Genomic DNA, 16,721 nt, shown 5'->3' with positions numbered 1-16,721 from the left:
CCAGGCCACCACTGGCCCAGAAAACCTCACAGCACCTGGTATTCCCAGGAGGTCTCCCATCCAAGTACTAACCAGGCCCGACCCGGCTTAGCTTCCGAGATCAGATGCGATCGGGCGTTCTCAGGGTAGTATGGCCGTAGGCATCTGTGTTTAAGTACATTTACAATAAAGTTTGAGCTAATCTCATGCCAATGCTGAAATACTGTGTGCTGAGATACAGTGGTAGCCCTCAAGTCCCAATCCATGCCTTGTTTGTCAAGCAGTGAATTATTTAACGCGGCTTACACACATGTAAAAAGAATGAGCGGTACTTGGGCCTCAAGAGTCATGAGTTGAAGAACCGCTAAAAACGACCCTGCTGGTAGTCATGGCTTTGGCTATGATGGTTTGAATTTAGCTGAAAATTGGAATGATATTAAAGAGAAACCAAAGTCAATCTGCATATTAAAACCTTTAATAACATCTAAAACGTGACAAATATAACATGGACAGAAAAAAAAATCTATATACAGAAATTGCATTTAAAAAATGTTTTTAAAAAGTTGAATAGCACATCTGTAATGGAGAGGAGAGCAAAGCAGAATGTGGCTGGTCTGTGTTGTCTAGTTTCATTTCTTTTGCACCATGCTTTGACTGGAGTTTCCAGATCCTTTGTCAGTGATCACAAAATAATTTTTTCCTTTCTGAGTGATTGATGACAGCAAGGGAGTAACCGGGGTCTCTGCCATACCTGTGCAATCACAAAGCAATTCAACAAATCACAGCACTTTCAGTCCAAAACAACAGTCCTGGCTCACACTAACCTCTACCATACTAGTGGGTTCAATTCAATCAAATTATATTTTTGATAAAGTACGAACACTTCAATTCACTAAACAAATGAGACAAGTGTTTTGAAAATAATAAGATTAATTTACAAACTGTTAATTTTCACATTTCACAAACAATAACATCTATACTGCCAATAAGCAATGGGCAAACAAACTACACTTCAGAGTCAGAATGTGGCCCTCTGGTGGTAGAACCTCTGCATTACCTGAGGAACAAAGATCTGGGTTTTGTGTTTACAGAATTTATCAGACAACACTCAGGGTCTTACTGAGGGACACAATGGTAGTAAGTAGGTTTGAACCTGGGTCTTCTGGTTCATAAGGAAGAGATTGTCATTGTGAAACACTGGAGCACAGCAAACGGTGCACACAACGAAATGTGTCCTCTACACACAGTTTAGACCAGAAGGTTGACTGTTCGAATCCCCAAACCACCAAGGTGCCACTGAGCAAGCTACCGTCCCCACACACTGCTCCCCGGGCACCAGTAATGGCTGCCCACTGCTCACTAAGGCCGATTGGTTACAAGCAGGACACATTTTGTTGTGTCAGTGTTTCACAAAGACAATCACTTCACAATGCTCACTGGGACCTCAGCAGCTCGGGATTTAACTGCAACCTTCCAATGACGGGTCTGATTCCGTAACAGCTAGGCAAACCACTGCCCCATATAAATTAAGATTATTCTATTTATAAAACTTGTCTTTTGGATTGTCATTATTTACAATGATATATAATAGCAGTTAATTTATGAATTAACACTATTCCACAGTTTTAGTCCTGATTATTTTAAGGTGCAGAGTCAGGCATATAGTTAATACAGGAAATAAGAAAGACTTAAATAATAAAGACATACTATAGTAGTAAAGAAAATATGCTAAGAAAAAAATACAAGAATACAAATTGCACTGGATATTTTGTATATTGCAGATTACTTCACATAGTGATGTGGTATTGCACATATATGGATAAGAGTTTATTTTACATTTAGATTTATCCAGAGCGACTTACAAAGTGCTTCCATGTTACAATCAATGAAGTGATCATTTTGAGTTATTTTGAGTTTAGAGTCTGGGTTGCTTTTGGATAAAAGCTATTTTAAAAGCGGTTTGTCATGGTATTCATTGCTCTGTATTTTTTGCCTGAAATGTATGTATTTTTTCATTATATATTAAAGCTTTCAGAAAAATATGAAAAGTATTTGCATAAGTGATAATTACCTGCAGACACACAGTGGTTCAACGACACCAGGAGGTTAGCACTAGAGAACTTAATGAGAGCTCTGAAAGGTTCCTCTCTGTTGTTCAGCGTTTCATTTCCACTGCCCCTGTATCTTGTCTCCAACTAGTGCATGAACAGAACTTTCATAAACACCAAGTTTATATTTCACAAGAGTTAGGCACAGGTAATGAAAGCTGGAACCACAAAACCTTGTAAGTTGCAGTTTCCAACCTAGGAACGTTTCCTTCCCCAAAGGCCTCACATGCCAACTGTAGTCTTTTCTCCTCCTGCTCTGCATGCTCTTTTTCAATATTGGGGTCTAAGAAGATTGGAAATTAGAATGTTAACATAACACAAAAAAAACATTAAAAACAACTGAGAAATGAAATGTGAAAACTTGTAATAAATGAAGATGACAGGTAAAAAAAATACTCATTACTTACTAGTAGGAGCTGTATTTTTTTCCTGAAGAGGTCTTGCGTACTTTGTGGGAAAAGCCTATAATTAAAAAAATAAAAGTAAATTAGACCCATGATCATTTACACCTGACCACAGTGTAAAAGACCATACCTGCTGGTACGACCTCATCAAAAAATCCCTAATGGACGTGAGACTTTTGCCACTAAGGTGAGAGTCCTTCATGGAACCATGTCTGGTGGCCAGTACCAAAGCCTATTGAGATGACAGAAACATTGTATTTAAGTGCAGAAGCACAGTGTGATTTCAATCAATTTTTTGAAAGTTTGTTAATGCACGGTAAAGCACCTGATATAGCAAAGGCTTATGCTTTGTGCTCAAGTTGTAAACGAACACATAAGGCGTCTGGAGATGATGCACAACATATGTCGGTTTAAGCTGGTTGGGCCTGTGGAAATGGTCTCCCCAAGCAATCCGGATCCACACAGCTTCATCATCATGCTTCTTGATTTTGACAGACACCTTGAGAGAAAAGCACACTTTGACATTCAAACAGTGCCCCTTGTATTGAGTCTACAATGAGTCCATATGGTATTTAAGTGCGTATTTACGTTGCTGATGAGCTCAGTCAAACGTGCTTTGAACTGCTCCTTAAACTGCCTCAGCTCTACTGTCATCACATCATCTGTGAAAGCAGATTCAGATTTCATGTGACATCTGAACCTGGCGTAAGGGATGGGATACAGCAATCAAAGTAGGAAATGCCCCTTTACCATCTGGCTCCGTCAGATGACAGGCACGCCACACTCCCTGGGCAGGGTTTCCAATGAAATCTGCTTGAGCAGATCACAATGAGATGGAAATTTCATGTTACAAGTTTCGTTCTTTTGTTGGTAAAAACGTACTCACAAATCATCTCCAGTTCGCACACATGCTTCAATGTCAATCTGTTCTCCTGGAGGACAAAATAAAAAGAAACAGTGGTTGGCCTAGCAAATAAGGAAACAGATCCGTAATCACAAGGTGCCACTGAGCAAAGCACCGTCCCCACACCCTGCTCCCCGGGCACCTATCACGGCTGCCCACTGCTCACCAAGGGTGATGGTTAAAAGCAGAGGACACATTTCGTTGTCACCATGTGCTGTGCTGCAGTGTATCACGACGACACATTACTTTACTAGAAACAATGCAAAAATACCTTCACACTATATATTAAAATTATGCGACATGAAGTGGCCCTTTGTGCTTTTCATAATCTGTAGACCATTAACAGCACTACATAAAAGTGGCACAACCGAACAAACGTAGATTTCATTCCCACATCAGGCCGGTACAACAACACGATCACCGTCAGGATACTATTCTGGACGGAACAGCGACATCAACAGCTCCGTAAGGGCCGAGTTTACCTCACACAGAGAGCGCACATCCTCGAACAACACAAACTTGGACGTGGAGAAATCCAGCAAGTCCAGCTGTCGCGCTGGAACGCGGCCCCATGTTCGCAGGACCTCCCGCAGCCTGGTGGCGGGGACCTTCCGCACGACGCGCTGCAAGACCGTCCGCGTCGTTTCGTCCATGCTCCGGCGGCTAAAAATCCACACGCGGGGAGAACGTCTCACGTCTCCCGGCGGAGAGAACCGGGACGGGCACCAAAATAAACCGCCAACTGAGACGAAAAGCAGCCGCCCAATCAGCGTTCGAACGCTCCGTCCAACTTCCGGTCTCTCTCCTGCCCCGCCTGTCGTGTGTGCTGCCGCCTACTGGCTCGGAAGATGAACTGCTAATTTCCAAAAGAAAAATGGAAAAACGTCCGAAATGCAACACGTAGCCCAGCGTGAAATAAATAAAGGGGAAGAGACAATAGTCAGAAATTATGGCGCTCGTCTGTTTCGGCTTTAGGCTGGTGGCGTTCGCCCGACGACGCCCATTTTCATTGGCCGCAGTGAGCTGTCAATCAACCACACGTCTTTTCCGGCTCTCGGTGTGCGCGGCGCGGACGTCGCCGTGGAAGTAGGTCCCCGCAAAGTGACTTTGTCGTCGTGCACGCACGGACCAAACAGAACGAAAACGTGATGTATTGAATGGACACAAGAACGCACGCGTTGTGTTTGCCTTTTTATTATTTCGAACGTGCCCTTATCCAGAGCGACTTACAGTCAGTAGTTACAGGGACAGTCCCCCCCTGGAGACACTCAGGGTTAAGTGTCTTGCTCAGGGACACAATGGTAGTAAGTGGGGTTTGAACCCGGGTCTTCTGGTTTACAGTGAGTTTACACGCCGAACCGCTATCCAGCCGTGTCGATGCGCTCGGACGTAAAATATCCGACCGCATCGGCCAACCGTAGAACCGCCCGTCATCCGTAAAGCAACGTGTTCGTCCGCCAAGTCACTAAATTTGATTGAATGCCATGTCTGGGACGCGATTTTATGCGACTCTGTTATTGCAGTTAATTTTCCACGACAAAAAAAAATCCACAACGTCCAGATGAGTTCTGAAGATGGAATGGGATGGGGAGGCTGCGGTATCCTTTAGATTATTTGCCCGCTGGTGCTTTATTTTCCAACAAGCAGCCTTTTGACCCTGAGCTGTTGCTCTTAAACTGTCGATGCCCACTAGTCGCCTACAAAATGTGCTTTTTTTTTTTCTTTTTAATTGCAGAATTTTAGGAGAATTAAGGCCTTAACTCAGAATGCACCCAGACCTGTCACCCCATCTCCACACCGACGAGTGCAATGAGCTTATATCGCTGCTAAAGCAATGTCACAAAGACGTAAGTACCTATTTCATTTGATATTACAGAGGCGGTTAGCAACGTGGCCTCGCACTTAGAGGTTGTGAGTTCGAGTGTGTGTTTAACCTTAATTTTTTCCCCCGATGTTCCACAGCATAACGTCCTTCGGTTCTTTGGAACTTGCAATGACGTAGATCGTGCCATGCGGCATTGCCTTAAGAAAGAGGTGAGGATCAATTTTGAATGATTTTGTAAACTGCACGACTGTTTATCGTTTCCAAATGCTCCCACGCCCCCCCAACGGCTCCCAGTAGCTGTCCCACCGCTGTCCCACCTACAAAGACTCGCCATCCTACCTCAGAGCCTTTATTATACCTCACACTGCACCTCGCACTCTCTGACCCTCCACCGCTGAAGGTACAAGGGAGGAACTCATCTCGACTCTTCTCTGTCTTGGCCCCTCGGTGGTGGAATGAACTTCCCCTCAGAAGCCAGAACAGCTCAGTCACTGAGTATTTTCAAGTGGCGGCTTGAGACCTTCCTCTTAAGAGAAGAGACGTTCTTATAGCCTGGCTCCAACAAAAAAACTACAACAGAGTGAAATAAAATGATTGTCTTCATACATCCTTCGAGTGCACCCTCTCAGTTAAAGCCGAAAGCAGACCAAACACAACGTAGGGTGGTAGTAGCCTACTGGGTAACACACTCTCATATGAATCAGAAGACCCAGGTTCAAACCCCACTTACTACCATTGTGTCCCTGAGCAAGACTCGTAACCCTGAGTGTCTCCAGGGGAGACACTGTCCCTGTAACTACTGATTGTAAGTCGCTCTGGATAAGGGCGTCTGGTAAATGCCGTAGATGATTTATAAATTTATTTTTTTTGGTCTTCTGTGTGAAAGTGTTTCAGTACATTATACTATTGTACTGACAATAAATCTCTCTTGAATCTAGACCTACTTTACAGTTTCTTAACAGTATCATTTTTGTGTGGTGAAATCATGATGATGGTGCATAGTGAAAGCATACTTAATGCTTTTAGGTGAGAATTGCTGATCCTTTTTGCACTGAACAATAATTTATTCTTCATCAAATGTTTTGTTTGTGTAATCAATTTATATTTAGTTTGTTTGCTTTAGTTTGTGTACAAAGTAAATTATTTTTTTGGACATTTTGTTGCGCTTCTATTATTGGAATTAGGGGTGGGCGATATATTGAATATATGTATTGCGATTTGCTCCACGTGCAATATAGTAAATGTCTATATCGAGAACATCGAGTATTAATTTGAACATAATTGTGAAGCAGACAACACATACTTTGCTTTTGAGGTTCACTTCTCTGCCTTGTCAAAGCAGACAGCTGTAGAAAACTGTTCTGGCGCATGCACATTTTGTAGCAGAAGAGAAGCGAATCTGCCGAGATAAGTGAAAGCCCACAAAAATTCTGGATTAATTTATGGTGACCATATCCACTTTTTCCCCAGACACATATATATTTTTTGTCTGGAATGGCGTCCGGACTAGTTTTTGAGCTGCCTGAACATTTGTCATGTCATGGGCGTCCTACACGCCTAATCGCTTCTTCTCGCATGGTATGGTGTCCTCTTTTTCTCAAGCTCAAATCTGGTCACACTGGTTCTGTTATTTGGCAGTGGTTTTGATAGCGTAAGGATGACGTTGAGCAAAGCAAAGTTATCCGCAAAGGATACCACAAGTCCATTGCCACAAATGTGTTTAATCGCATAACAAAATATATTGCTAAAGATATGGTCCCGATTAGTATAGTGGAAAAGCTCCGATTCAAAAATCTCATTCTGCAGTGACTAAAAGTACATTTCAAGATATCGAGATGTGTATTGTGATTTTATCTTAAAAATATCGATTTTCAGGCCACAATTTGCTGCCCTAATCGTCCTGTTTTCCTCTCAGTATCAGGCCAAGAGGGAGCAGAGCCGAGCCCATGCAGAGGAGATGAGGCAGAGGCTGAAGGATGGGCCGAAGGAGCATCCATGAGTCCTGGACTGCTATACACCATCAGAAGTCCACAAACTGATCCTGACCTGTGACTGGGACTTAAGGACGGAAACTTTTTTGGAATTGACGTGACTATGCTGCTAAAATGCAGGGTCAGTGAATCCTGCTTTGGTCTTGAAATCATGGATATTGATGTAGACCAGTCATTGCATATGCAAGTTTGCTTGTCTTATCACTGCTGCATTGTTTTAGCTCTATTAAAAATGAAGAGATAAAGTTCCAAGATGGCTTATGTTGGACTAAAATAAAGAAAAATGCTTGTCTGTGATTTTTTCTTTTTTGAATATTTAAGAATGCCTTTTTTTCTTCTTCTAAGAATGAAATATTTAACAATGAACTGACTGACTGAACATTAGTTTGAGCCATTCTTTTTATTTTTCTCTTTAAAGATGAAAAATGTGACTGTTCTACAGGTGTATAAGTGACACGGTTTTTATTTTGGTGTGAAATTATCCAGTGTTTTTATATGCAAAGGGATATGCGTTGTAAAGCAGATCCTTCCACATGAAAACACACACCCAGTATACCCAATATCATCTTCTGTCTTTTATTCAGTTCGGCTGATTCTTCCACCAACAACATGTGAATACGGGATTCTACTGATACACAAGTTCTAAGGCACCCAGATAAATTTTGGAGAATTGTTTCGGTCACTTTATTTAATTTTTAAATAATGCATTGCACATACGTTGACAAACTGATTTTCCTAAAAGTGAAAGTAGAAAACGACTCATGTTCTCATTTTGTATTTTTACTTGTTTTATTTGATTGATTTGTCATAGCTTTGCATTTAAAAAGGTTTGTCCATGTCAGATCTATTTTCGCATTATTTAAACTGGTTTTTAGATTATTATTATTTTTTGTTAACCAGCCCAACTGAACTCAACCTATTCCATAGAATTTCCTGAAAAAATGTGACTAAGGTGAGGCTGGTATTGCGAACTTAAATCATTAAGTAGACAAATACACAATAGTCATTTAAACAAACAGAAACTGTACACTGCATATTTCAATAATTATTTACATTACATTTGACTAAGGAAGAGTAACCAACTGAGAAACCTTGTCACTAAATTACAAAATTAAATTTTTGTCATGCCAAAAGTTTCAAGAAACAAAAGAGCATCACAACACAAATGAAAACCCAAGTACATGGATAAGTAATCATCGAGTAGACTTACATTCACATAAATAAATACTATAGCTGCAATTTGTATAATTTTTTTTACTGAGTAGTTTTTTTTTTATTAAAAAAACTTCATTTTTATGGCATTAGGAAAACCAAATGCATAATATAATAAGACATTTCATATATTTGGGAAAAATAATATTATGGCACTGATGACCCACCGGGATCACAAATGTATTTAAATAAAAAAAATAATAATAAACTGTGCAATATTTCTAACATTGCTCAATACAGCAATTCAAAGACATACCCTGAAATATAAAGATCTGACAAGCAACACAATTATCTACAATTATACATGCATAATTACGCAATATAACAGTTGCTACTGTTCTTTCTGTAAATGTGTACAACAGCATTAAAAAAAGAATAAGACTGCCACAAACTTCCGTTTTTTTTCTGTATATAAACCCATATATACATATCCTGGAGACAATACACGCAGATAGTCTACGTCTGCAGTATGACCATCTTCACAACACAGGCGCTGTACACAATAAAAGGTGCAGTGCCAGGATCAGGTAACTTTGGGACAGCAATAGACATTTTGTTAGCTTAATTACAAAAATACACATATATTGAATCAAATGAATATATATGAAAACACACGCACGCACACACACAATTATAATAATAATCTGGTATTGGATTTTAAATAATCTTATAAACATCACACACTGATTTAATCATATCTACATATAAATACAGGACAAAGGGAAATATAGTCTATACATATACTCTGCTTATTTGTCAATTAATTGTCAAGAATATCTGCTTAGAAAATCAAGTTCAATTGTAAAAGTAAAGTAAATATTATTATTTTGCACATGTTCACACATGAGATGTAGTCACAGGAACGGGTTTAAATTACTGACAATGAGGAAGTAGAAAGCGTGACAGCTGTCAATCATCAACTCTGTTCACATCATTAAAGAGAGTGTTCTGGGAGACAGAAATAAATAAACTCAATCAAAAAGGGGAAGGTGCTGCTTTCTTCTTATTAGTTAATTCAGTAATTAAAATCCTGAGAATGCCTTTGACCTCTGACCAGGAAACAAGACTGCTTAGCATGTAACGCTGCGCTTAGCACAAGTATGAAAACAGTGCCCTAAATCTCCAATGACCAGTCCCTGATCTGCAACAACACTTCTGATGATGAATAAGTGGATCAGGAGCAAAAAATATTGATAAAACAAATTGAGCTGTAGGAATAAAACAATATTATTCAGCTGCACAAAAATGTTTCTATCAAATGCAAATCAAAATATGAATTATACTGAAATACAGGTAGAATTTAATCTTAGTCATTTTGGATTTTGAAAAATGTACAATGGGTCTATAGGCTATTATTCCAACGGCCACATTCACTGTTTGTCTCTGTGTTAAGGAAGAGCTGGAATGAAGACTTTCAGACAGGGGTCCTCCATAAGCAGGACCGGGAAGCCAGTGGACCACTGATTACAGAAGTAGATGAGAAATGAGCTCATTGAGGTACAGTAATTTTGTATAGACTTCAGGTTTCTGTTTGGCAGTCTAAGCCACTTTAATTTGGTTTAAAGAACAGCTCTTCTAGAAGCCTGCCTATACTTGATAATGGGGCTTTTCTGAATGTCTGCTCTGCTGCCAGGTAAAGCCTGTGTTGAAAGCAGGTCTTTTTATATCCAGCAGCTCTACCATCACGTAGGGCTGAAGGTCTACAACACTATACTGCAGTACTAAGAAGGCTTGGCGAGTTGACTCATCCAGTAAGACAGCTGAACATTGACAGCAACAAAATTTGTGACAGTGAAATATGTTAGTAATATTTTAAATTGACAGATATACAGTGACTTATACAAAAAATAAAGAAGATCACTTTACAAAGTATTGTTGTATCCAGTAGCAGTAAATGTCTAGGGAGATTATTTTTATAATGTATCAAAAATAATTACTTAGAATTTTTTCTCCTGGTCTAAAGGACAGAGTGGCCAGAATGATGCATTTCACTCGGAATCCACTTCATACCCAGGGTCTGATTAACGCCCTGGTTCAGACGAACAAGGAACATTCTGTGCTGTTGCAGCAGTTGAAGGAAAACCTAAGGCAGACTGATGCCATCTTTTTTTTTTAACATCGTACATTATTTCACACAAACTACACAGCTTTGGTGATGAAAAGGGTGGAGTTTTCAAATGCGTCCCTTCCCATTGTAGATCACAGAGAAAGGAAATTTGCTGATGCACATTCTCACTGAACAATTCAGAGGAGCAAAGAATCAAAAGGTCAGACCACCTAGCTTTTGTTATTCTTCAGGCAGTAGGGTTGCTGATCACAACGTTCACATGAATAAAGGCTGTAGGTTCTGGCCATTGAAATCTCGACAGACAAAAGCGCGTGCGGGGGGGGGGGGGGGGGGGGGGGTCATGTCAGGCCTCGTAGCTCTTGTTCTGCAGGTAGTTGAAAAGAGCTTCCAGGCCTTTCGTGGAGCACCACAGCTGCTTCAACATCTGGCACTCCTTCTCATTCACATCCTCCAGAACAGATAAAAGGATGCTCCGCACCAGGCATTTGGACTCCTCTAGAACCTACAGAGGGAAGAGCAGTGTAACTATTGTGTCATATTATATTACTGCTTGAAAATTTTACTTTGGGGGCTTTATTTTTTTTTTTATTTTAATGCAGTGTATTATTATTCTACTAGAGTAGTACGAAGCTAATTTATTTGTACGGGGCCAGGACCAGATGGACTGGAGAGGCGGAATGTTCTCTCCTACACAAACACAATGACCTGTCTGCTCTTTATCAAGTTTATTATGACCGCCTAGTTGCCTTTTAAATCCTTGCATTATTCAGTATTAATAACAAGATAAAATGACAACTTTTCTGAAGAAAAGCTCAGTTTGGATTTCAGCTTGAAAACAATGAATTGCTCAGCCCTCCTGGCTCCACATGGCTGCGGGAAGTTCATGACAGTGGGACAGACGCCATGTGCTGGTTTCCCATGTTGTGCAGTATTCTTTAAAAATGTGCAAATGTTTACAAGATTACATGTACTATGAAAATAAAAGCAATGGTCATGACTATGAATTCATGACTGTGTAGCTTATCTCTATGCTATATATGTCATTCTTCACTGAACACTATATGTGTAAAAAGGTTATATTAAGAAGTGAAGCGAAAGTGAAGTGACTGTCATTGTGAGATGCTGCAGAACAGCACACGGTGACAACGAAATGTGTCCTCAGCTTTTAACCATCACCCTTGGTGAGCAGTGGGCAGCCATGACAGGCACCCGGGGACCAGTGTGTGGTGGTGGTGCTTTACTCAGTGGCACCTTGGCGGCTCAGGATTCGAACCGGCAGACTTCTGATTACCAGGCCGCTTCCTTAACCGCTAGGCCACCACTACCCCCTACACTGTCTGAATTTTAAAATAATGATCCAGTTAGAGGCAAGATTTCATCTTCTCCTCTCCGCTGAAATGATTTGAACCCATATTTTATTGACATTCACAAAGTGCTTCTAAAACAAATAAAATCTTCTGCACATCTGAAAAGTCTTGTAAGACTTTTACCACTGTGGTTTAAAAACAAAGGGGACACATTAATGTCCACAACAGCCTCCCCCTCCCACTTGCCACACACACACACACACACACACACACACAAAATCAAAAATCCCATCTCTCAAGAAAAATAGTTTGCAGCCCACAGAGCTCCCTCTTATAAAATCAAGTTACGATTTCACTGAATAAATGATTCGAGTAGAAAATACGTAGTCACAGAAAATAACATTAATATTAACAGACAATGCTCTCAAGGTCCTACCACAGCACTGCACGCGGCCATTTCTTTCACCCGCAGCATCACTTCCTGGTTAAATGTTGTGGGCCAGAAGACCTGGGAGACCAGCCCACGACTGCAGGCTTCCTGCGCTGTGAGTTTCCTCCCGCAGAACAACATTTCATTTGCCTAGGAGGAGATGGTGAGAGGAAAGTGAGAAAGGGGTTGACACCGTGTATTCATGTAACAAGAATCTGCACCGTGAATGTAGTAAAAAGAAGTTTCTAGAATGTGACAGGGAAACCGGAGTCAGAATGAAGAGAGCATATTCCCGGTTCAGTAGGTGCATGGTACGATTAGTCTCTGTACAGAGGCAGGGGTGACTCACCAGTGCCACCCCTAGAATCTGGGGGAAGGTGTAGGAAGAGCAGCCAGAAGGGGTGAGGCGGAGGGTGGCACAAGGTGTCTGGAACCAGGCCCTCTCACTGGCCCACACAATGTCACACAGGGGAAGGATGGACGCCCCCAAGCCCAGTGCGGGGCCGTTAATGGCAACTACAATGGGCTTTTTAAAATGGATGAAGGCCTTCACAAAGTCCCTGCAGAGGGAGAGGAAGTGCACACACTGAAGGTGAAGATTTGAACGCTCAGGTGGACTCAAACATGCCAAATAAAGGATGTGTGAAGAGTGATGAGTTGGTGGGCGTGTTTGTGTGATCATGTGACGAAAAATAGAAAGCTGTTTACTTTTATTATAAAAGTTGCTCCAGAGCACAATGACAGAAGTATGTACCATGTACAGCTCACCCCCTCATAATCACATCTACACCTTACTATTTCACTTTGCATGCGCTACAATGCCACCTCCCTCGCATTTTCTCACACGTGAGGTCACCAAGCAGGACGAGGACAAAGTGCTTACGATAAAAGCAAAAAAAGGAAAGCCAGCATACATGGTGCAATGTGCACCATTGTTTCATTTCTTAGTAAATAAAAACAATGTACTGTCATTAAGGCTTGAACAGAGCAAACGTCGTGCAGCTTAGCAACAAAAGTATAAGCTAATATTAATAACAATATTTTAAAATAATTAAAATAAACACATCGATAAATACACAGGCTCAGACAGGTGCTTGTTCTTTTTTAATTAGGTGATTAATTCAATCATTGAATCGTTTGGTACTCAGGTTTTATTTTTTATCAGTATCCTTTATTTGGTCCGATTTCTTTCGCCTTTGGCAAAGTTAAAAATAGGAGCCTGCATGTTTTTATGTGAGCGTCACAGAACACACTGCTCCTGTTCATCCATTATTCACAAGAGCACGTGAAGACCACTGCGTGAAGACCACAAAAAGGGTCTCCACACAGCCCATGCGCCACTTCGTACCTGACGGCATCTGCAATCCTGCTACTCTCTTTCCTGCGGTCGGTAGACAGCCGGCCAATCAGGTAGGACGGGTCCAGTCCGCTGCAGAAGATGCTGCCCACTGCGCTGAGCAGGAGCAGTTTGCTGTCGTCCGCCGCGGCGTTGCCCAGGGCCCGGCACATCTCCTTCATTATCTGCGCACAGAAGGAACAGGGCTGAGAGTTCATTTATCTTGCCAAGCGTCGACGTCTGGCACGCCGCCTTTCATTTGAGTCGAGAGACTAATGGCCTGCTTTCCAAGGCAAATGCGTGCTGGCATTGGCCCAATTCATGTTTATGTGGTTATTCGCGAGGGAGCGGGTGCTGTAACCAGGTTTTACCAGCACCTGCGTATCTCAGCAAACTCCCTTTCCTCTGCCCTGTCTGTGATGTTCCTGCATAATGCTCCTGAACAGTGCAGACAAAAACAGATGAACATTAATAAATCATTTGCTGAAGAAAGTTATCTTCACTAAGGGGCATGAAATGTCAAAAATCCACTTTGCCCAAAGCCACGGTCTCCAATGGAGAGATCTCTGTTCTTTTAATAAACCTGGACACCCACTCACAGATGATCATCATCCCATCGATAGAAAAGTATAGTATTTATTTTTAAATAATGTACTTTTCCGATTCAGACGTTTTGGCATCTGCTAATCTAATCGGATTATAGTGTACCGCGACCCAATTCTCCACTCATAACACACCCAATTCAGCACCCCCTGCTCCGAAGCCAGCGTAACCTTCAACCTACACAGGGCAAATATAGGGTGGAAAAAAATGGGCTATAAATAAAGACAGGCACACATAAAGTGACAGAGGTGCTGCACTCTAAAGCCCTGCATGCCCCATAAGCGGCAGGAAATCTCACATATCCTGTATGATTCACAGTTCCCTGAAATCACAACCACAGTCTGAACATCACATGTTCCAACCAAAACAACTGTCATTATTACGAGATCGCAGTTCTGCTATCATGACCTGGAACGCAGTGCAACTGTGTTTGCTTGTTCCTGCGTGTAGGAGAAAGTGCAGTCATGGTGTGCGCTGTATAATCTGTCCATAGGTCTGTGTGCGTGTGAATATGGATGGGGGTGGGGTACGGGGATTTGGGGGCATGGAAGGGTCATGGAAGGGGCGTGGGGCCACATAGCTCTAGGCCTCGGCACACATCAGTCTTCATCCAGTTTACTCAGAGTAGGGATTGAGGTCAGTAGAATAAGCTTCTATCAACACACAGAGAGAGATGGACAGTGACAGGGACCGGGAAACACAATTTACTAAACATTGTTAGTATATCTACAAGTACAATAGGTTATATTGTACTTGTAGATGTTTATGCAAATAGAAATTATTCGATTAATAATGGTCAGTATTTTTAAGTAAATTTAAAACTCATGTACTTAAGCAGCAAATATTTCACAACATTTTGGTTGCATTTTGACCACTTTTCCTGGTAATGGTTCAATCAAAGGTCAATGAGATTTGTGGTCTCCTGGAACGAACCTGACCTTCAAGCACAGTCCACATATTGACAGGGCTGAGGTCCGGCCATGCAATACAAACGCTCGCATTCACACTGAATGGCACTGCAACCCTGCACAGTAAATGGGTTTATACATGTACTGTTGGAAACCCTAAAAAAACCAAACACCATAATTTTTTTTTGCTCTCCATGATCAAATGAAGAGACATATACTAGATCAGAGAAAGGTCTTTCTCTCTGATCCCTGACTCGGAGATGCTCTGATGCCAATGAAATAAGCAGAAGGCTTGTTACAGGCGGGGGATCCAGCAATACACTGGCAGATATGCATTATTATTGTATGTCAGGTGCATGAACAGGATCATTAAAGTTAGAAAGCGCGGGTTGGTTGCAGCAGAAATTCCACCAGCGGTGGCCTAGCTGGTAAGGAAGTGGATCCATAATCGGAAGGTTGCCGGTGTTTTAACAGAGAGTATATCGATCAGAATTGCGTACCCTGGGGTAATGCGCATGCGTTGCATTGGTTTAGAGTTAGGCCTTGGTCTATCAGTACCAGTGTGCCTGAACCGCCAAGGTGCAACTGAGTGAATTACAGTCCCCACACACTGCTCCCTCAGGGGATGGGTTCAATGTAGAGACCACAATTTCACTGCGTGTACCGGGTGCTGCGCTGCGTCACATGCGACAACTAATCACTTTCACTTGCTATGAATGCTACTTTTGCAATGAATCCAATGAGTAGCGCCCAGGGCTGACCTTACCTTCAGGACATGTGATGATGACGCGCAAGACAACTGCACAACTACACGACAACACGCCTGGAGACTTTTACAGTAAAGAAAAGTTAGGTACAGTTTAACACCGTTCTGTGAAAAATACACATTCCTTCTTCTAAGCCACTGTTCACACTTCAGGCTCATATCTTGAAACATTTCTGAACATTTTCTTCACCTCAAGGCTCTCAGGGATATGCCTCATTTTAAAAAACTGGCAGAGTAGGCGAGGTTGTCGGAAGTATAAATAGTCTACATAGTACCTACAGGGTAAATGAAGGCAGATTTATCAAAACAGCCATTTATTCCTCCTTTTATTCGTCCACAACTAATTTATTCACCAACTTTTTAGTGAGGAGAGGACGACTGAAGGGGATTTTAGGGCTTGGCGTATCTGTTGAATATGTCTGTTCGCTCAGGATGCGCAGACATGAGCAAGCGACAGGCGGGCTTGAGATACTGCGAAGGAAAAAGTAGGACAGAGAGAGAGAGAGAGAGAGAGAGAACGAGGGAGAAATGCGCTGTTCGATAAGCACTTGGCTAACAGGCTTAACGCAATGGAACGTGGGCAGGGCTGTCAAACACGGGCCAGCGCCAAGTGTCTTTGCGACAAAAACCAGCGGCTTGCTAAAGACGGAGCTTAGGGCAGATCTGCCTGAGCACCGCGCAGAGGAATCAAAGCCCGCCCTTGTTCACTGTGTGTGTTATCAATTTGCTGATATTCCAAAGGTACAGATATTCCACATGAACGGACTTTACTGCTGTGCAGTCAGCCTTCTGAGGACGAAGAAAGCCTCCAGCACCATGGACAGAGCACGAGAGTGTGATGACGGAGGATTTCTGAACCTCAATAAGGCCGATGTATTTA

General features: G+C 41.9%; 3 protein-coding genes and 1 non-coding gene across 10 annotated transcripts in view; 1 reads left to right on the top strand and 3 right to left on the bottom strand.

Annotated features, from left to right (window-relative positions):
• Positions 1-23: 23 nt before the first annotated feature.
• On the bottom strand, positions 24-142 carry LOC114766447 (5S ribosomal RNA). The gene has a single exon (XR_003742788.1). It is a non-coding gene; the product is annotated as a 5S ribosomal RNA (ribosomal RNA).
• A 388-nt stretch (positions 143-530) lies between these two features.
• On the bottom strand, positions 531-4,151 carry cenpn (centromere protein N). Its single transcript, XM_028956783.1, has 10 exons — positions 3,878-4,151; positions 3,378-3,423; positions 3,242-3,301; positions 3,080-3,153; positions 2,817-2,990; positions 2,622-2,723; positions 2,495-2,549; positions 2,261-2,370; positions 2,051-2,174; positions 531-730 (listed from the first exon to the last, which is right to left on the bottom strand). Exons 1-10 carry the CDS (start codon positions 4,046-4,048, stop codon positions 609-611), a joined length of 1,038 nt encoding a protein of 345 aa, XP_028812616.1. The 5' UTR covers positions 4,049-4,151; the 3' UTR covers positions 531-608.
• A 269-nt stretch (positions 4,152-4,420) lies between these two features.
• cmc2 (C-x(9)-C motif containing 2) lies at positions 4,421-10,012 on the top strand. 6 transcript variants are annotated; one of them, XR_003742742.1, is made up of 5 exons: positions 4,433-4,993; positions 5,172-5,242; positions 5,358-5,429; positions 7,136-7,332; positions 9,821-10,012. XR_003742742.1 is itself a non-coding variant. In XM_028956667.1 (5 exons), exons 2-5 carry the CDS (start codon positions 4,957-4,959, stop codon positions 7,217-7,219), a joined length of 264 nt encoding a protein of 87 aa, XP_028812500.1. In that variant the 5' UTR covers positions 4,449-4,481; positions 4,919-4,956; the 3' UTR covers positions 7,220-7,508. The 6 variants fall into 6 exon arrangements, 5 of the variants coding, with proteins under 5 accessions (XP_028812501.1, XP_028812499.1, XP_028812502.1 ...); XM_028956667.1 differs by lacking the exon at positions 9,821-10,012 and having other exon boundaries at positions 4,449-4,481; positions 4,919-4,993; positions 7,136-7,508; XM_028956668.1 differs by lacking the exon at positions 9,821-10,012 and having other exon boundaries at positions 4,421-4,481; positions 5,131-5,242; positions 7,136-7,508.
• The window catches only part of LOC114766065 (chromodomain Y-like protein 2), a 29,673-nt gene continuing 20,602 nt past the window's right edge, over positions 7,651-16,721 (bottom strand). The window contains exons 4-7 of one of the 2 annotated variants that reach the window (XM_028956664.1): positions 13,577-13,749; positions 12,578-12,788; positions 12,235-12,378; positions 7,651-10,993 (exon numbers count right to left, since the gene is read on the bottom strand). In XM_028956664.1, the coding sequence (XP_028812497.1) occupies positions 10,835-10,993; positions 12,235-12,378; positions 12,578-12,788; positions 13,577-13,749 (687 nt within the window). In that variant the 3' untranslated portion in view covers positions 7,651-10,834. The remainder of the gene's footprint in view (positions 10,994-12,234; positions 12,379-12,577; positions 12,789-13,576; positions 13,750-16,721) is intronic. The other variant, XM_028956665.1, reaches the window with a different exon arrangement.

Source organism: Denticeps clupeoides, chromosome 16 (genome assembly GCF_900700375.1).
Source record: "Denticeps clupeoides chromosome 16, fDenClu1.1, whole genome shotgun sequence".
Taxonomy (NCBI): domain Eukaryota; kingdom Metazoa; phylum Chordata; class Actinopteri; order Clupeiformes; family Denticipitidae; genus Denticeps; species Denticeps clupeoides.
Note: the sequence above shows the minus strand (reverse complement) of the source record. Positions and strands in the feature narration are given on the sequence as shown.